Raw genomic sequence first — 20,619 nt, 5'->3', positions numbered from 1 at the left:
TGCCCTTGCTGGTAGCCCTGGGGTCGGTGCGGCGCCCCCTGGAGTGGTGCCCATATGGCCGACCATATATGCACTACCCACACCGCCCACTGCTCAGTTCCTTCGGGCCGCGCTGTTGGTTGCTGGAGCCCCCTCATTGAGCGTTCACTGGTAGCCTTTATTGTTTTAATTAGTTGTAAATAGTTTAGATAGTTATCTTTCACAGGTAAATTGGTCTTCTTAGCACCTAGTGAGCTGAGGTGGGTCTTTAACCTCCCTTGGTGCCAGGGGATGCCTGGCTCCCCAGGGTTTAAAAACTGTTCAAAATGTGGCAAACGAATGCCCAAAAGTGACGCACATAGGGCGTGCCTGAGTTGCCTTGGTGAGGCACACCTCCGGGAGCGCTGCTCTATTTGCAAGGCCTTCAAGCCCAGGACTTTAAAAGATAAAGCTCAGTGGCTGAAGGTTCTACCAAAGGAATCAGCCTTGTGCCCCAACATTTCCCCTGTGGGAACTCAGAGTGCCGCATTGTCAGCGCAGAGTGCTCCGGCACCATCAGTGCCGTCAGAAAGTTCCTGGTGCCGAGAGCAGGACTCAGCACCTAGCGCCTCCCGTCGCCATAAGAGCCAGTCCCTGGTGCCTGATAAGAAGAGAAGATGGGACCGGGATCAATCCCAAGAGAGAAGGAAGCAAAGGCAAGCTTTGGGGCAGTCCACCGGATCAAACCGTGACCGGGGTCGTGAAGTACGGGCATCAACTCCAACATGAGGCAGGAGCCTGCGCTCTCCCAGACTGCCCTCAACACTGGAGGCCTTTAGCGCTGCATAAGGCCTCCTGAAAATTACAATGCCGCTGCAGACGCCACACCGGGAGCCTTCATTGCCCCGGTTTCACGTGACTGAACAGGCTGTAGGGACCCCGGCATGGTTCCTGAAGCTGGTGAGACCCCCGCAAGCGGTCGCCTCCCTCGGTGCTGTGGTCATCAACGTCAGGTCCGCGTCAGAATCGGACTTGTTTTACTCCAGCTCCCCTCAGAGCGGGAGTACGAGGTCATCTCAATGCAGCGGGCATCGACACCACTCCCAACGCCCCTCGGAGAGGGGAGTGGCAAAGATCCCCAAGGTGCCCCACGAGGGCCCTTCTGGACTCCGTGGGCAATCCATGAGGCACAGGGGTGGGATGCAGGACTCCCGTCCAGGGCACCCAGCACTCCTCAGGTGCTGAGATCGGTGCCGACTGCTGCTTTGGGAGCCCCACCGAGAGAGCAGGCGGAGTTGTCGGCACCGACCCAGGTACTGGTGCAGTCAGCGACGACCCAAGCGTGGGCACCAGCCCTGCAGGCACTGGGGACTGTGGTTCAGTGAGCGCCGGCATGGACAGAACCAGTGTCGACCCAGGTGAAGAGTGGCCCTGTCTTCATGGCACCGTACCAGAGACCACTGGGGTCCCTTCACCCCCAGCACCAAGCACGGCACCGCAAACCACGGTGCCAGGGACTCAAATGGAAGTGCCGGAACCCCCCGCAGTGGTGGGCTTGGAGGGCATGATGCCCTCATCCTTGTCCTCCCCATATGAGGCGGTGGCTGGATCCTCTGCATCCCCAGTCCTGGAGGATGGAGGAGCATACCAGCAGTTGTTGAGGAGAGTGGCCTGGAGTCTGGGGATGCAGGCGGAAGAGGTCAGGGATGAAATAGACCCTATTACAAACATCCTCTCAACATCTGGACCGTCCAGGGTGGCACTGCCCATTATAAAGACAATTGCAAACACAGCAAAGACAGTGTGGCAGACTCTGGCCTCAGCCTTGCCCATGGCTAGGAAAAATGAGTGCCAATATTTTGTCCCAGCCCAGAGAAATGAACATCTGTTCACCCATCCTCCCCCAACTCCCTTGTCGTGGATGCTGTGAACAACAGGGAGAGGCAGGGGTTCAGGGCAAAAAAGCTTCCGGCAACTGGGCATGCGCCCAGTGGATACCCAAATTGGAATGGACATGAGCAACACACCTCAAAGAACACCAGTTACAGAACAGTTAACTGTCTTTTACGCAGGGGTTGTGTTTCTGCAATCCCCACATAACTTGAATTTCTGTGCAAATTGGGGGGAGACAGGAACCAGGTTTGCAGGAGCCCTGCGGGGGGATCGGTTTCCTGGCTTTCAGTGGCAGGGAGCCAGGAACCAGGGGGCAACCTGGTTCCCATCTCCCCACTGCCTGCGGGACCCGGGAAACTGACCATCACATGTGGAAAACTGGCTCCTGGCTCCCCTCTCCTTGCACAGCTGGGAAACTGACCAGGGCAGCAGCCTTGGTCAGTTTCCTGGCTCCAGCCAATGGAGGAGGCCCAGTAGCGGGGAGCTGGGAAGCAGGGACAGCCTGGCTCCCAGCTCCCCTCCTCTCCTTGGAGCCAGGAAGCTAACCAAGCTGCTGCTTGGTTCCCAGCTCCCTACCACTCCAGGGACCAGGAAACCGCTGCTGTTGGGGTACAGCCAAGAGTCAGTTTACCTGCTCCTGTCAGATGACAGCCTGACTCACGGCAGTTGCGTTAACCTGAGGCAGTCTTGAGGGTTTGCTGTATTCCCACATTTAAGAAGACATCAATGAGTGTTAAATGTGTTCAACTCCTCCTAATTTTTCGGGTGTTTGCAAATACTCCTCTCTCAATCAGAGAGAGCTCCAAATACCATCAATACTTTTCTGTATTTTCTTTTTGTTTTGAATGCTTTCATAGTACTCAGTTCACTACAGTCTCAAGAAAAAAAAAGCTTTGTGTTTGTCATCATCTCAGACCATAAAAGTTGGTGTTTTTTCAGGCACTAGTTAGAAATGAACCATAGCAGAGAGAGGTACAAGGCATGCGCTTCCTCTCTTCCCAAATCATGCCAACCTTCAGCATAAGCGTCGCATGACACTTTTTGCTGGAGGGAGCCAGTTTGCTTCTAGGTAATTGATTTTAATGTAGCTTTCTTTTTTACCTTTTAGGTGACGACTGTAGACAGATTTCAAGGTCAACAAAATGATTATATTATCCTTTCATTAGTGCGAACCAAAGCTGTTGGTCACCTTAGGTATGTAGGAGGATATCTTCACAAATGAATTAAAATGTGTAATGTACCTAATTTTTACTGCAGCAGCGTTTCTGGTAATGTTTCCATATTACATATACAAATTGTGTAGTAAATGGTGTTAACAAAGTTTAATGTGACGTATTGAAAGAAGCTCAAAACCAGTTCCATATATGGTTGTCTGGTACCCATTTTGTCTTTCACTATTGGGTCTTCCCTAAATACTATAACTTGTACATATCATTGCAGGTACAGCATTATTAAAATATTAGGAGATGTAATGCTAGTTCAACTAAAGGCTTGAAATAATCTTGAGAAAATAATCTGAGCTTGATTTGTGTATCAGCAATTTTTGGCTTTTGTTTCATTTCTCTTTTGCTGTGCGCATTTTAGAATGTCTGCACCTCAGCTTCAGAGGGGGGAAAAGACTTTTGGAGGAAAAAGATGGACACAGTTTTGTGGAAACATCTCATTACTATTCATTAAACTTCAGTTTATATCTATACAGTAAATACTTGGGTAAAATAATGAAGAAACTGGGAAGGATTATTCCATGATAGCTACAGATTTCCTAATGCTGTATATGCCCTTTAATTATGTGCATGCGTGAGATTGTTTTATGAAGACATTTCAGTGGCAAGCAAAGCACTATTGGTAGTAAAAAGTCCATATCTATTGCATTTTTTTGCTTCTTGAAGGGATGTCAGACGTCTGGTGGTTGCTATGTCAAGAGCCCGACTTGGTCTTTATATCTTTGCAAGAGTATCATTGTTCCAGAACTGCTTTGAGCTAACTCCAGCTTTCAGCCAACTCACAGCTCGGCCACTTCAACTGCATATAGTTCCCACAGAGTATTTTCCAACACTCAGACAGGTAAGTACATCTGTTCTAAATTGTATAACAGAACAGCTTGTTAGCAGTACACTCTCTTCACTGAGTGCATAGTAAAGGAGACAGGACTGCAAAGCTTCTTCATTACAGATAAACGTCTTTTGGATGGTTATGGCTGAGGAATTTACCATGTTGCATTCATAAGTACAGTGAGTAGAGTATGATGTATGTTTTATTCCTGCTAAAACCACTACAGTAAACTCCTGATATGTGCGATTTCGACTTGTATTAACACGAGGTAAGCACAAGTCGAAGTCCCCTCCACAGATCCCTACTCCAGGCCTCGGCTTCCCCAGCTGAGGGAAGCTGGGCAGACAGACAGCTGCACTGCCGCGGCTTCTCCCTGGCTTCCCCCAGCTGGGGGGACCAAGGTGGGCAGCCATGGCAGCACAAAGTTCTCCCCAGCTTCCGCCAGCTGGGAGAAACTGTGCCATCACGGCTATCTGCCCACCTGACTTCCCCCAATGATATGCTGGTAAATTTCCTGGCTCCCACCTCCCTAACTTGCACAAAATTTGAATTATGCAAGGGTGCTCAGGAGCATAACCCTTGCATACTCGGGGGTCTACTGTACTTGGAGTAATGCAAAATATCTAAAATAAAACATGTGGCTTCTTAACTTCATGAAGGGGGCCTCTGAAGAGGATGGAGAAGAGGCTATTTTCAGTAGTGATGGATGACAGAACAAAGAGCAATAGTCTGAAGTTACAGAGGGAAAGGTGTAGGTTGGGTATTAGGAAAAACTATTTCACCAGAACAGTGGTGAAGCACTGGAAAGCTTTACCTAGACTGGGTCTACACTTGCCATGGAAGATTGAACGCTTGGGTTCAGTCTTCCAGGGTGTCATTTTGTGCATGTGTGAAATGACACGTTCTGGGGTCATTGTTAACCTTGGAACTCCTTGCGAGCTGCAAAGATTAAGGAATGCAGACAGAAGGAACGCTCCTGTTGGCATTCTGCAGTGTGGACAGGGATGAATATTGATGTCTGTAAAATCAATTTTTGGTACACAATTGGCATACCTAAAATTGCATAGCAGCTGTTGATATTCAAGGTAAGTGTAGACCCAGCCCTAGAGAGGTGGTGGAATCTCCATCTCTAGAGGTTTTGAAGTCTCGGTTTGACAAAGTCCTGGCTGGGATGGTTTGGTTAGTTAGGGTCCATCCTGGTTTCGGTGGGAGCTGGACTAGATGACCTCCTAAAGTTCCTTCCAGCCCAAGGATTCTATGATCCTATGAATAAGAGGAGTAATTGACACAATGTATTGAGAAATGTTGTTTAATCGATTAATCATCACTCTTTTGCCTTTAATTATTTTTGTGATTGTGTCATGTACGTTTAATTGAGCTATCTAGTATCTCATAGATGTGTTTTTCTGGAATGATAAAATTTACAAGTGTAGCAAAATTTAAGTCTGTGTTCCTCCTTTTGCAAGTGGCCACTTTGGTTTCCTGGAATTAAGAGGTTAATATTCCAAACCCTTACGTGAATAGTTGATGCTGTATAACTTCCTTACAGCAATATGCATGTGTTTTTGAAAGGAAAAAAAAAAGTGAAGTGTGTTTCTAAGAAGCTTTTCTTTTGCCTGTGCCTTTTACAAGTTTTTCGTATCACACAGCGTCTCTTCCTCTCAATGCATAGATAGGTGACCCTCTGTTACATTTGTACGAGTTGCATATCTAGACAAGAATTAGCATGGAGAGTAGGGAGCTATCTTGTTTAAAAATGTAATATTTCACTTCTGTGCTTTTGCCTATCTCTCCTAGCATAAGAATAGCACTTTTTGAAGATTCAGTATGTTTTTTTCTGAATGCTAACTTCTTTTGCTTTTCCCCTAGAATGGAGAAAGACCTTCTCACCCAGTACATGTTATAAAGAACATGCCTCAGATGGCTAACTTTGTGTATAACATGTATATGCACATGATACAAAGTACACATCACTATAGACAGGTAAGTAGATTAATAAATTTCTGAAAACATTCATCAAAAATGTAACTCCCTGTAGAAAATCAGGGGATGCTTTTGAGATGAGTAGGTTAAAATTTGATATACCAGGTTTCCGCAGGCTTGGTAGTTTTTTAATTCAGTGGAGCTAGGAGGAAGTGATTCCTTTTTCAATTTCAAAAAGCTTCCTGTAATGCAAATACTCAAAACTCCCTTTGTATTAACAAATACATACAAGTGCTATAGATAGATAGATAGATAGATAGATAGATTTTGTTGCTAAGAGTTGTTTGGAGGAAGGAGCAAGAACTGTTTGTTTTTTAAAAAACAAACCAAAAAAATCACTAATGTACTTGAAGATGTCTGACTAATATGAAAGTATTAGTGCAGCAGTGACTGGGTAACAAGTTGGAAGTTAGTTGCCACAGGAGGAATAAAGCAGTGTTACCATTTCTGAGCAATGGCCTCTGTCCATGAAGATCTATCCGTTCTCTGTGGGGTTTGCCTTTCCTATTCGAACCGTCCATTATGCCTAATACTAGGGTCTTGATTTTTCGTTTGTCGTTCATTCTGCAAATATGTCCAAATAGTTGTAGCTTCCATCTTATAACCTGCTGCAGCAGGTTCTCTTTTGGCTGTATCTTCCTATGTAATTCCTCATTCGTGATCTTTTGCATCCATCCTATTTTCAGAATCTTTCTATAACAACTCCATTCAAACGCCAATATTCTTTTAGAATCTTTTGTTACCACCCATGTCTCACATCCGTACAACATGCTGCTGAATACACAAGTTTTCAAGACGCTCACTTCGTTCTTAAGCTAATTGCTTTGCTTTTCCAGGTCTTATCCATTGCCTTCAAACTTACTTTTGCTTTCGCTATTCTAGTTGCTATTTCCTTCTTACACTCCAGATCATGTTATATTGCTCCCCAGATATGTGAATTTCTCTTTATTTTCTAGTTCAGTACCATCAACACTGATCTTCCTTCCTATTTCCTTATCTCCAAATACCATTGTTTTTGTTTTATCAATGTTCATAATCAGTCCGTACCGCTTCCCTTCTTCATTTAACACATGCACCGTTTTTGCTAGCTTCTTATCGTCCTCAATGATAACTATATCATCCGCGAACTTCAAGTTATTCTTTTCCCGTGCACGGATACCCCTTCTACCTCTTCCTTGATCTGGTCCATCACTCTCTGCAGATGTGTGATGAAGATACTTGGCGATATTGGATCTCCTTGTCTCTGCTTGTTTTAAACCAACTTCCCAACTCCCTGCATGTTCTCACCGCTGCCTCCACATTATCACTGATATCCTTCAACAACCGTATCAGTCTGCTATCCGCTCCGTATGACTCCAACACCACCCAAGTCACTTGCTGATCTATTCTGTCAAATGCCTTTTGAAAATCGACAAAGCAAGTGTATACATTTTTGTTCTTTCATCGAGCTTTCTCCCCTATGTCTTAGTGCCAATATCTGCTGTATGGTACTTCTGTCTTTTCTGAACCCTGCTTGCTCATCTGCTATACGTTGTTCTCTCTGCGATCTGAATCTCTGTCAGTATCATCATCATCAGCACCTTACCTAGATGACTCGTTAGGGCAATCGTTCTGTAGTTCTTGCACTCCAGTGTACTTCCTTTCTTGGGTTTTGTCACTAGCACAGATCTTGTCCATTCCTTAGTCATCTTTCCTTCTTTCCATGCTATATGACATGGTTGGTGTATTTCCTGAATCATGCTTTCTCCACCGTATTTGATCATCTCTCCTGTTATCTTATCATTTTCAGGGCTCTTGTTGTTCTTTAGTTGTTTCACTGCTTTTTCTACTTCTTCATTCGAAATATCAGTCTCACTCTTGATGCTCGGGGGGAGATATCTCTTTCAGTTCTTCAATCAATCTTTGAGACACTCGGGTCCAACTGTGCTTCATATAGATTGGTGCAATATCTCATCCATCACTGCACAATCTTCTCCCTGTTCATGAGCAGTTTTTCATTCTCATCTTTTATCGCCATCCGCTTTGGTTGCCATTTCTTGTTAATATTGCTGATTGTCTTATACACCTCCCTGGTCTTACATTTGCCATAATACCTCTCTATAGCTTCACATTGCTCCTCTAACCATTTCTCCTTATCCTTTCTGGCTGCTTTTCTTACCTCATTGCATTTCATCCTATATTACTGTTCTGCCATCTCAGAGACATCTCATCTGATCTTCAGCACTCTCTTCTCTTGAACCAACTTCATTGTCTCCTGGGTAATCCACTTCTTATTGATCTTCTCTTCTGGAACAGTCTACTCAATTGCCTCTTCTATAGCGATGGCTATCCCTGTGACTCTCTTATCGAGGTCTTTCTCTGTGGCAATAATCTTCTCTTCAAGTGCTGTTCTGTATGCATTCCCTGTTGCTTCCTCACATAGCCTTGCAATGTCTCTCTTTTTCTTAAACTGTGTCTTACACTTTCTTTTGAGTTTTATCTTGATGTTTGCAGTCACTAGACTGTGGTCTGAATCTTTATCTGCTCCTTGGAAAGGTTAGCATTGCTGTACTCTTGTTATCCATCTTCTTATCAAAATCATATCATGTTCTTGGACTTCCCCTCATTCGATCGCCATGTCCACTTCCTACAGTCCTTTTGTTGGAATCTCGTGTTGCAGATCACCATCTCATGCTCTGTAGCAAACTCTAGCAGTTTCTCGCCTTGTTCGTTTCTCTCTCCATATCCAAACCTTCCCATGACTCTCTCCCAACTTTTGTTATCTGTTCCAACCTTTGCATTCCAATATCATCCAATGATCAACACATCTTTCTTCAGTATCTCCTCCACCATCCTTGTCAACTCTTTATAGAATAGCTCAGTCTCTTCCTCAGTACTGTCCGACGTGGGTGCATACACCTGAATGACTGGGATGTTGAATGGTTTTGCTTCGAATCTCGCTTCTGTAGTTCTTGCGCTCACCAGTTTGCATCCTAGTAATGCTCTTCTAGCTGTTTTGCTAAGAAGGAATCCAACTCCTGCTTCATGCTTCGTTTCGTTTCCTGACCAAATGACTTTGCAACCGCATATCTCTCCTGATGCTGTCCAACACCTCTCTGCCAGTCCAAGTATATCACATCGGTATCTCTCCATCTCCATCCAGAGCAGCTCTAATTTTCCAGTTACCCACAGTGTTCAGATGTTCCAGGTTCCAATGGATAGCATATGTGTTAGCTGTAATTTTCTTTTGGTAGCCATTTTATCGACCCAACCCCAATTGCTCGATTGGTATCACGGACCTTGCTTATCTGGGCGACGTCTGAACCAGCATCTTCTATCGTTTAGTTGTACTGGCATCAGATTTCATTCGTATTGTTGTTTGACAGTCAGCGCATTGACACACATCTGACCAACCCTCTACCTTCGTCCAGGCTTGGGACTGGCATGGAGCTAGCAGTGGCTTCATGGCGGAGTTTTATGGAGAATGGCAGGTGGGAATTTCTTTTTTAGGGGCAGACTAAGAAAACATTGCAAATACTCTCTCAAAGCCGGTCAGTCAGTTTTGACTTAAACACCAGGGAGCTCTGAGGTTATGACAAGGTCAAGTGGCATTAGCTCTTCCACATCAGATTGAAAGCTTTGAAGAGCTTACTTTACATGCAAGTTGTAAAGCACACATTCATCTACAGTTGTCTTCATCAGTGGCACTTGCGTGGTGACAGAGAGATAGCCGTGTTAGTCTGCATTCTTGCAGTTGGGACTACAAACCTGACTTTGGTCTCATCTCCAGATCCACAGTAAGTGACTGACTAACTCATCTGTCAAACTCAGTGGAAGACACCATCATTATAGAGTTTGCCATGAGTTGAAATAATAAAAATCTTCACTTTTAAAGGAAAATAGACTATACACATCATATGTTTTTATATGTGGTTTGGCGTTTGTCCCCCAGTTAGTTCTTTTGTTCCAATACTGTTGCTGTCATGTGAATAGTCTGAGAGGTAGTCATGTGAGTCACAAAACAATAAAAAAAAAACAAAACAGTGCTGTAGCAACTCTCATATGAGGCAGACTAGCCCACTCGTCTCCTCCACAACTAGTTGTCTGGCTATCTCCATAACTATCCAAAGCCTGTACATATCAGTCGTTTTCATACTATATGGTGTTGGTGGGGTTCTGCTGTTCTACATGGTGGATAGAGAGATGGTTCAGCATTTATGCAGAGTCAGGGATGAGATTGCTAATAGTCGAGGAGAAGGATGTAAGTGTTGATTAGCACTGATCTCAGTAGTCATCAGTGGGCACTAATTTTTGCAAACACGTCTGTCTCATTCCCCTTTTTATCCCCTTCCCTCCGCATTTATTCATCAATTGTTCATTGTCTTAGGGTAAGTTTATATTAGGGAAATAAGTCAATTTCAGATACATAGTTCTAGCTACGGCATTTGCGTAGTTAAAATCAAAGTATCAGAAGCGACTTACTTCCCTAGTGAAGTCCAAGCCTCTGTAGCCTCGTGTGGGCGTCCCTTAGTCCATGCAATAGCTTGAAATACGGGGTCAACGGCTGAGCACAGAGAGGTCGATTGTGCTGCATTTTCACCAGATGTGCAAAATCAAACTCTGGAAGATCAATGGCCAGCGTGTCAATCTTCCATTAAGTATAGACAAACCCGTAAATTGTAGTCTGAGCTTTCTGAGGACAGAAACTGTGTTTGTGGTAGTTCATAGAGTGGGGGACCTTGATCCTTGATTAGGTTCCTTAGCTGCTACAACAGTCAAAAAAATCATATACTAGAAAGAGTTTTGTGTGTAGCATCAAGCATGAATGACAATATTTTGCACTTGCATAGCTCTTGACACCTAAGAGAATAAAAGAACTTACAAATGCACTCATGGTTTTGCTGACATTTAACCACTGTTTACTTGCATCTAAAACTAACTCATTAGTAGCTAATGGTAGCAGTGCAACTGCTTTTTCCCTGCTGTGACAATGAGTCATGCTGTCCTTGCAGAAGAAATGGAGCCAAAAGTTGGGGAGGGTGGGGGACACAACAAATATGCAGATATTAGAAAGCATTGTCATGTGTTTTGCATAATTCTTTTTAATACAAGAAGTTGTTTTTCATTTTATATGAATCCATTCTTACAAAAGCGATACATGGCAGTAATCACATGTGAGGCAAAAAGGATCAGCTTCATTATAGGAGTCCCAGTCTCTATCTGCCCTCAGAAAACATATCTTTAGTAAAGATAATAGACCTTCTGTTTGAGAAATTTATTTTTTCACGTGTCCATAATTGCTATTCACTTTACATTATGAAGACCCCTGTGGTATCTTCAAAGTTCATAAGATTATTTCTCTATCTCCATAATTACCCATAATAACCACTCTTTAAAACTTTCCATGGTTGTCATAAACATGTAATACTAATGTCAGCTAATTGTAGGTATGTTTTTACTGTAATTTAATACTTAATTTGTAGTGTGAAGGAAAGCTCCCTTTTGGCAACCACAGGTAAACAGTGCTCTTCTGGAACTTTGTCTGAACTTTGGGTTCATTTAAAGCCATTCTGAATATTACCAAAAATTATTCATCATGTAGCTGAATCATATATTCCTTGTCAACCTGGAATTTTTGTATTTGTGGATAAATAGTCTTCTCAACTTGGAATTTTGCCCAGCACTCCTCAGCATTCTTTTACAGCCGACTTTATTTTCAGTCTTCTCAGCCAGTTATCCATAGTGTAGTTAGTATAACTGCTCTTAATGCTTTGTACTTATAGATGCCTTCCCACCTGAGGACAAAAGTACTTTGCCTGTATTAAATAATTCATCTTCACACTACTGCTGGGATGGAGTATGAGGTACCTAAGGATTGCTTTATCAAGTCTAAATTCTTTGCTTTGGATAAAATTCATACATGTGCAGAGAGCCCATGCACCACATTCCAGCCTTTTAATTTATGTAAGCGTTTCCCTGGAATGTGCATCATGCTAGTTACCAATAGGTTGGTACAGACTAGTTGCAGACCGATTGGGAAAAGGTTCATTGGGTCAGGAAGTATGAATTACTTCCTTTGGTTTTCCTTACTGACTTCTGGGAGTTTCTGCATTACTGTGCATATACAGAATTCAGGGCCCTTGCAGTTTTCTTTGCTTCCCAACAGAAAAATTATTTGTGATGGGGATCCAAAGGGAAACATCAAGATTGGTTATGTGCTCTTGCAAGGCATCACAGGCAGGTCATTTTGGGTGCTTGGAACAGCTGGCTGAGAGGTAAATCGCCATGGGCTGTGATGAGCTGCTCATACCCGAACTGTTACTCTTAGAACCCTCAACCCCTCACCTGGATCCCACGCACACAGTTAACCCTTCCATATTTGGTTCCTGCCAGGTTGAACCTCCCTGCCCCATGCATGGATCAGGGGCCAGGGCTGGGAATGCATGCTAGACTGGTATCCCCCTTGCTTGCTATCTTGATGCTCCTGGTGTAGAGGAGCCAGGCCTTGGGGTATTTTGGGGACAGATCTGTCCCTTGTGCTGTGTCAGGGCACATGCAGCATCATCGCTGTGTCTGTCGTGTTGGGGGAAGGCTGCAGGAGGATTTCCGAACTCTATGCAGCCAGTTGACTGTGCTCCCCACTGCCATGATGGAGCTTCCACATTTATTTACTAACAAATTAAAAGCGCAAACACTTAAAATGTTCACAGAATTCCCTCAGGGGTACTTATTCTTTTTTTAATAGATAAACACTGTAATAACCCTTCCTGATCCTCTGGCATATCTCTCATCCTCTTAGAGGTCTCAAAGATAATCGGTGGCTCAGAGATCACTTCCGTCAGTTCCTTAAGGATTCTAGGCCCTGCTGACTAAAAGACATCAAAGTAATTCTTAACTTTTCTTTTTTCTGTTTTAGCCTCAGTTCCTCCCCCATTTACAATGATACTCGTGATGTTAGTTATCCTATTACAGACAACTTTTTGGACTAGGGCGAGGAGGGGGGAGAAATTGAAGAGAAAAGTCATCGAAGACTGGCCATCACTGCCTTTTCCCTTTGGCTTTCCTTCATTTAGTAATGGGCCTACCCTGTCCCTAGTCATTCTTTTGCTTCTCATGTATTTTAATATAGATTAAAACTCTCATTTTGTGCCTTGACCTTTCTAATTTGGTCTGTATGTGCTTATATATTTTTTTTTATATTCATCCTTTGTAAGTTGACTTGATGTCCACGTCTTGTAGTGCTTTATAATTTCTTGATTAAGTCCTGGTGGCCTCCTAGTTTAGTCCTTATTTTTCTACACATTGTTACAGTTTGCTGTTGTTGTGCCCTTAACAATGTCTTTTTCTCTTTTTTCTTAAACTGCTAACTCTCTTGAACTATTCTTTCCCTTAGACTCGCTTCCCATGGGATCTTATTAGGAAATTGTTTGCTTAAGTTCATTATCAGTATTCTGCTGTTTGAACTTCTACCATTCCTAAGATTCATGAATTCTGTCATTTTCTCCCAAACGGCTTTCCACATTCAGATTCTCCTTTAGTCCCTCCCTTTTTATCAGGATCTAATCCAGAATAGCGTCATCCCTGGTCACTTTTTGCACCTTCTGTAATAAAAAAAATAGCTCCAATGCATTCCAAAAAATTTTTGGATAAGTTCTGCTCTGTTGCATAATTTCCCAGGAGAGGTCTGGGTAGTTTTAAGTCCCCGTCTTCACCCAATCCTGTGTGTTTCAGATTATTTTGTTAGTAGTTCAAAAAATGTCTTCCACTTCTTCCTAGCGAAGTGGTCTATTTTATGGTAGACTGCTGCATGATACCACTCTTTGTTTTTTTAACTGTTTATCCTTACTTGGGTGTTTGAGTGCATTTTGTTACCCCCAATTTATCTAGGGGTGACTTGTCCTTATTCTTTTATAGGATTTCTTTAATTTGGAAAGTATAGACTGGTAAGACCTGAGTATATGTTAAATTTCATGTTCATTCCTATCTCTGAAGGAGTTGTATTAATTGTTCCTTAAAGTTCAGAAATAGTGAATACTTGTGCATGTAAGGGAGAAAGAAACAGAAGTAAAAATGTAAGTCTGGTATTTTGGGTTTTATGCAGAAATGATGAAAGGTATTTAGGTCTTAGATCTAAGATGAGCAATTTGAACTGAAAGAGAAATTGGTGTATACAAGTATTACTATAGAACTTCATTTGTGTTATTTTTCTTATATTAGCAGGATTTATTGCCCCCACCAGCCCTGGTTGAAGAAAGTGAAACTGTTCAAATTCAGGATGCAAACATGGAAGTTGAAACCAAAATCACAACAGTGGAGGGTGGTGAGGTGATGAAAGAAGACGGAGAGACAGTGAAAGAAGAGGGAGTGAAAGTGGCAGAAGAGGAAGAACCTCGGAAAATGCCAGAGCATCCAGGAAGAGATAGTGATAGTGAAGACAGTGAAGCTGAGACAGACTGAGCAGTGATCTTTACCCTCAGTATGTTTTGGGCACAGACTGGAGGCTGATAGATCTAAAAAATAACTTGGACTTGGTTAATAGTGGCTGTGCATTGTTACCTATTCTGCATATTTTTCACTGAATAGTTCAGTGGATGAACATCATGATTGGTATGTAATGTTAAACAATAATGAGAACTAAGTTCTTATCCGTTTCAGTACTTACACATGTTAAGAGGCAAGAGCTTTTCTTTCATAACTTGTTTAGTAAAAATGTTTTTAATACTTGTTTTCTACTGGTTCATGGACTCTGATCAAAGTGCTAGTGTAGGTGTGGTAAACCTTTTCCCTGCCACAGGCCACTGATCATCAGAAAAAAAAACTCTTGAGCCACACCCAGCTGGGCCAGGGGAGTCTGGATGTGGAAGAGGACAAAGGCTGAGGGAGTGGTTGAGGTGTGGGTTCTGGAAGGAAGCTAGTTGCAAGTAGGTACTTAAGGCTGGTACTTCTATTCTAGAGGGGTGCAGGAAGGGTGCAGAGATGTTTATCTCTGGCAGCTCCCAGATTTGGAAGCGGCTGGCATGTGTCCCTGCAGCCTCAGGGCCAGGCAGGTAGTCGGTTCTGCATGCTGCCCCCAGCTGCAGAGGCTGCACCCACAGCTCTCATTGCCTGTGTTTCTTGACAAGTCAGAGCTGTGAGGGTGACACCTGTGGGCTAGGGCTGTGCTTGGAGCTTCCTGAATCTCCATGAGTCAGAACTCACAGGCCAGATCTAACTAAGCAGGGAGTTGGAGCTGGCCTGCTGGCTGAAGGTTCCTCGACTCCTGTTGTAGTGATTAAGTAATCATCTTCCAGCCCACTTCATGTTACTTTTTCCCTAGGACTTTTATAAAGTATACAATGGAGAGATTTGGAACTAAACTGCACATGTGTCTATGTAGGCATGTTGGTATGGAACGTAATTCAGTAAGATTCTTAAGCATGCACCGGTAATGGCATATGAGCAGTCACAGTAACTTCAGTGGGAGTTAAATATGTATCTGAGTGCTTTGCTGAATTGTAGCCTTTGAGAGTAGTGTAAGACCATGTGCTAGTTGTACTCCTTTTCACTGCTGCCTTCTGCTGATGTTCTTAGTGTGTCAGCACAGGCAAAAACAAACCCTCTCCCTACCTTTCATAAAGACACTGAAATTTTGAAACTGATAATATTGTGCAATGAAAAAGTGTGTATTTTTGAGACAGTAATTACGTATGCAAAAGTAACATTAAAGGTAAAGGTTGTTCCCCCATGCATGGGAAATGGTCTTCAAAACAGTATCATGTGCATAGGGAGATAGTGCATGAGTGGATTTTCTGTTGTAGCTTCCAAATGCACATGCTTTGTAAGCAGTTCAGAAGTAAAAGATTTTGCACTGATTTATCAGCAGCATCTGCCAACTTGGCAATTGAGTCAATGAAACACACTCTTTTTCAGTAGACTTGCAAACAAAGCAGTAACCACAGGACCATGCTTCGTATTCTTTGCTGGCAAAGGAAAAATGTTCAGTTGTGAAAATGCCAGCAAGATTTCCTCACTAAATAGAGATAAAAGAATAATTTATATGAATGAAGTTTCAAATGGTCAAGTTTTGTAAATATGTTCATAATGAGAACCAAATTCAAAGAAAAAATTAAAAGCAAATCTTAAGCCCCTCATCTACGTCATCTTCACGAAAATCAATCTCAGTTTGTAAATGGCACGTCTCCAGTATTGTACCTCACAATCTCTAATTTTGGTACCCCAGGCTCTCTGTGAGCTGTTACCTTTGTTTTCTGAACTCTCACCCAAACCAGAAAATGAATCATATGAGAAGGGTGTCCCATCTGTCATTTATATCAACAAGAAAAAAAAAATGCAGTGGTGGATTAACATAAGGGCATTTGTCCCAGGGCCCGAAGGCTCCATAACTCCATTTTCCTTCAACAATTCACTCTAATTGCGACAAAAGAAATTTGTCACATCATTCTTATTTTAAAATTAGGCATAATTTTATTATGCATCCTGAGTAGTAATAAGCATGAATAGCTTTTCAAGCATAAATAATGACATTCTCATATTCTAAATGACACCAGCTAACTTTACAGCTTGTTGGTTCCAATTCCTTGAAATGGCTGAGTTGACAATAGACTGAGTTGTATTGTGTTTGTAGCTGCCACTTGGGGTTGGTCTCCCATTTATATATTATTTTCAAGAACATCTTGTACAGTACACCCTTCTCTGGTTATATTATCCCATTCCACATACATTGGTGATCTTTATGGTAACATAAGCTTTATAAGAAATGAATGCAGTAAGAAGTGTTGAGTGTAAAACTGGCTAGTTTCGTAGTGCTGACCAGGGAAGGGCGGCAAAGTGAAAATAATGACAAGGGAAGAAATCTCAAGTGTTGCTCAAAATCTTCTAAAATATTACTCTTCAGATATTGAAGAATGTGTCACTGCAGAACTGTATCAGTTTTCAGATCTTTTTCCACAGATTTTGCAAAAGATCAAGCAAGTGATAAGGGATTTGAAATGCAAATGTACAGCTTGCTTCATTCTTATGGTCTTAAAAATGCATTTCAAAATGTTGACAATTTTACATTTGTATCTTTGCCTCATGGCATCTAACTGTATTGGAGAACCGTTGTTTTTTCAAAGCTTGGGCTGATTAAGAACAAATTATGGTCAACCATGCATCAACATTGTTTGAATGCGCTAACTCTCTTGTCAATTGAGCATGAAATTCTATGCAGCATAGACTCAAATGCCATTATCCATGATTTTTGCTGAAATGAAAGTACAAAAGCCTACTCTAATTTTGGTTGTGTGAAATAGCTTTTGCAACTGAGACATTTCTTACATTTTTCAAATTTAGAGTTTAGTTTATACTGTATTCAGCATTTCCAATGTATTTTTGTGTTTAAATTGCATTAGATAAGCATATAGTGATAGACTTTCATTACATTATTGGATATGTTGATTTTTTTATATTTTTTGGTAACCTGAAATTGCATTTGTAAATAATATTTTATGTTGTGTGTTGAAACATACTTCTTACCATGATTAATTATTAAGAATAAAACTGTGATTTATATGTAGCAGTTTATTGTTTTGGTGTGTAACTATACATTAATATTTTAATATATTGGTGGGGGGACTTGTGACTGTGTTGTCCCAGGGCCCCACCTGTTCCTAATCGGCCAGTGAAAAAATGCACAGCTTATTTTCTGCTAGTGGAGAGATGAATGGTACAGAGTTAAATATGTGGATGATAGTTTCATAAACAGGCATATGTTTAATCAGGGATGAATAGTACTAGGCCTTCAGGCAACATGTGACCAGCTCAGCTGAGGGTCATCTTTCCTTTCCGACCTATATTCTATAAATATTTTAGTGTTTGTTGAGCTGTACTATATGTGAAGGGCCTTCTGCATCGTCTCCAGGAATCCTCATTCCCCAGTGCATTGTTAAGCAATTTGCACTTGTTCTGCAGTGTAGAGAGCCCTGATAGAACCTGAAAGTTCAAAAAGTGGATATAGTTATGTGGGGAACCATAGACCTTTTTCTCATACAAAAATCTCTCTCTCTCTCTCTCTGCCTTGGTTGCTTGTTTTTGAAAGACAGTATTTTCGTGAGATTTGATCTCATTGTAGTGTTTGCAGCTTTGTGCTAATGAATGATAGTGAAACCGAATAGCACTTTTTACTGAGGCTTATACATGTTGCCAGGCTCCCTGCCTGCCCCACCCCTGTATGCTACTCAGAAAAGCCTGCCATGGGGCTCTGTTTAAATAGCTGGGGAGGGAGCTTCCATTGACCAGTTTACATATGGCCAATTGGAGCTGCTTGTTTGAAGAACTGTCAGTGCTCAAAGTAGCACTCCCCATCCCCTGATGGCCTCACAGTGGCTGCTCTGAGTAGCCTGCCAAGGCATGGAGGGAACCTGCGGGCAGGTGCTGGCTGGAAGTTACCCAAGTAACCATCTGCTGGGCAGAACCTGCCTCTGGTATCCCAGCCCTTCTTCCCACCTCTGCTCCTGCATCTATATCCTGTTCCGGACTTTGCACCCCAACCTGCTCCAAGTCACAAACTTCTCCTACCCTAAGTCACAACCCAAATCCTTGTACCCTCTCTTGCACCCCAGTTCCCTACCCCAGGTCACAACCCCTTCCTTCCTCTAAACTCTCTCCCAAATCCCACACCTGCTCCTGTCCCCTACTCCTTTACTCCAAGTTCTGTTCTGCACCCCACCTCCATTAATAATATGGAAGTGTGGCCCTTGACCTCCTACCAAATTCCTGCAGTGGCTCTCACCAAAAATTACTGCCCTCCCCCAGCCTAATGGAAGCATTCCAACCAAAACATGGAGGATCTTGCAACGCTTTAGAAGCAGCCAGAAACTTGGCTTAAGCCCACAGTCTCTTTCATCATTGTTACAAGCCTGAGCCAAGAACTTTGCAATTATTGTGTGCATTTGAGTTCTTTAACCAATTTCAGCTCTCACCTTTCTTTTTATAAATAAACTTTTGTATTTTAAACACTAAATGATTGGCACCAGCATGATTATTGGGTGAGACCTGAGTGATATATTGACCTGGGTATGGGGCTGGTCCTTCAGGAACAGAAGAATCTTTGGTTTGATAGAGCTGATTTTTAAATAGCCATAATTAAGTTTAGTATCTGTGGTGGTGACACAAGGACTGGAATACCTTGGTAAAGGGCTCTTCTGACATCTTGTTAGCCAGAAATGTACTTTCTTTCCTAGCTCAGTGTAACTTACAGTGGAGTTTGGGTGCATATATGCTGTTTCTCAGCAGGGTGTTCTGAACTTGGTATTCTCAGTTGTGACCCACAGAGATGCGTTAAATAGGACTTTTTAAAAATACTCCACTGTAATGTATGTGGCCAAAACGTTACTATATAGCCCCATGCGGTAGAGAGCATGGGAGTCTACAAAGCAGAGATTATGCTTTGGATGCTGCAAATCACACTGATGCAAATTTACAGTGACAAATTTATAGATGTTGAAATACTGAAATTGGCAGGTGTAATCTAATGTACTGTTCATTTGTCTAATTACTGAAAGAACAAAGGCAAAGAACATGTTACCTTGAGTCAGTGACTCTGTTCTGTTTATTTTCCCTAGTCAGATGATGATATTTTAAAGAAACCCTGCCTTTGTCCACCTCTCTTTGGGAAATAATGGGAAAAACTGCAGTTTTCAGCTAGAAATTTTTCTGTATCATAGCATCCCCTTCAGTTTATGACTAATGGGCTACTCGTGGGCCTTGGAGGGAGTTCAATCAAGTTCTTAGAGAATAATTTATCTTAGTTTCCTATCTGAGAGCTGAGAGGCAAACTTTTTTGCCACTCTTGCTCACAGCTTTCTGATCTTTGCTACATGGCAGGGCTCCATCTCAAACCAGTGTGATGGGGCGAAGGAACAGGGTAGCAATTGGTGTTAACAAGCAGGCTGCGAGGGAAAGAAGAGTTCCCCAAGCTCCTAAGTATGTCTAGTAAATTTTCTTATCCCACCCCATGTACATTAGCAACTCAAGCTCAAACAAGTTTCACCATGGGCCCATAACATCCTTAGGGAAGGAAGTGGGTATCCTGACATCTGCCCTCTGGGTGAATCTGAAGTCTGGGGAAAAATCCAGCTTCTGACCCTCAGAGTTTGTGCCAGTAAAACACCTTTGCAATGTTTTGAGGATAGTAAGTAAGCTTAAAATATTCAGGTGGAAAAACGTAAGGTTCATCGGCACTCCCTGCAAGAGATAAAGGAAGGCCAAACCTATTGTGTTTATCAACTGTGAAGTCTGAAATTACCACAACCCCATATAAGTGAAGTCCTATGATACACTGAGAGATGCTTCAGCATCCTACTGTTCAAAGTTTGCACCTCTGTATAGGAAGAGCACTTATTTTCAGATGGAGGGTAATTAGGGGCGTAATGTGTTGTGTCTGTTGAAAAGAGAAAGGGGGTGGGGAGAAGAGACTTTATTATTTCTGACCTTTGCCTTGTCCTGGTTTTGGGAGTCATTTCAGCAGCAATTTTTATTTCTTCATTAAGTGATTGGTCCTAGATGTGGGTGCACATGTGCATCTGCACTGACGCTGAAACTTTTCAGTCGTGTCCATTGACCCACAAGTGCATCAACCACGTGCTGCATCTGAGGCTTTAAGTGATTGTCTGGGCTGACACTGCTCCGGTTCTCTCTCACACCACCTCACAGCCGGAATCAGAATCCACATTCTTTGGTGCTCTTTGCTTGCCAAGAGAACTCTGTCCATTCCTG

General features: G+C 42.6%; 1 protein-coding gene across 3 annotated transcripts in view; it reads left to right on the top strand.

The window, feature by feature from the left end:
* AQR (aquarius intron-binding spliceosomal factor) overlaps positions 1-17,619 on the top strand; it is a 107,312-nt gene extending 89,693 nt beyond the window's left edge. For 2 of the 3 annotated variants that reach the window (XM_074996921.1, XM_074996922.1), the window contains 4 exons: positions 2,960-3,045; positions 3,741-3,915; positions 5,773-5,886; positions 14,083-17,618. In XM_074996921.1, the coding sequence (XP_074853022.1) occupies positions 2,960-3,045; positions 3,741-3,915; positions 5,773-5,886; positions 14,083-14,322 (615 nt within the window). In that variant the 3' untranslated portion in view covers positions 14,323-17,618. Of the gene's footprint in view, positions 1-2,959; positions 3,046-3,740; positions 3,916-5,772; positions 5,887-14,082 lie in introns of all 3 variants that reach the window. The other variant, XM_074996923.1, reaches the window with a different exon arrangement.
* Positions 17,620-20,619: the final 3,000 nt, after the last annotated feature.

Source organism: Carettochelys insculpta, chromosome 6 (assembly GCF_033958435.1).
Source record: "Carettochelys insculpta isolate YL-2023 chromosome 6, ASM3395843v1, whole genome shotgun sequence".
NCBI lineage: Eukaryota > Metazoa > Chordata > Testudines > Carettochelyidae > Carettochelys > Carettochelys insculpta.
Note: the sequence above shows the minus strand (reverse complement) of the source record. Positions and strands in the feature narration are given on the sequence as shown.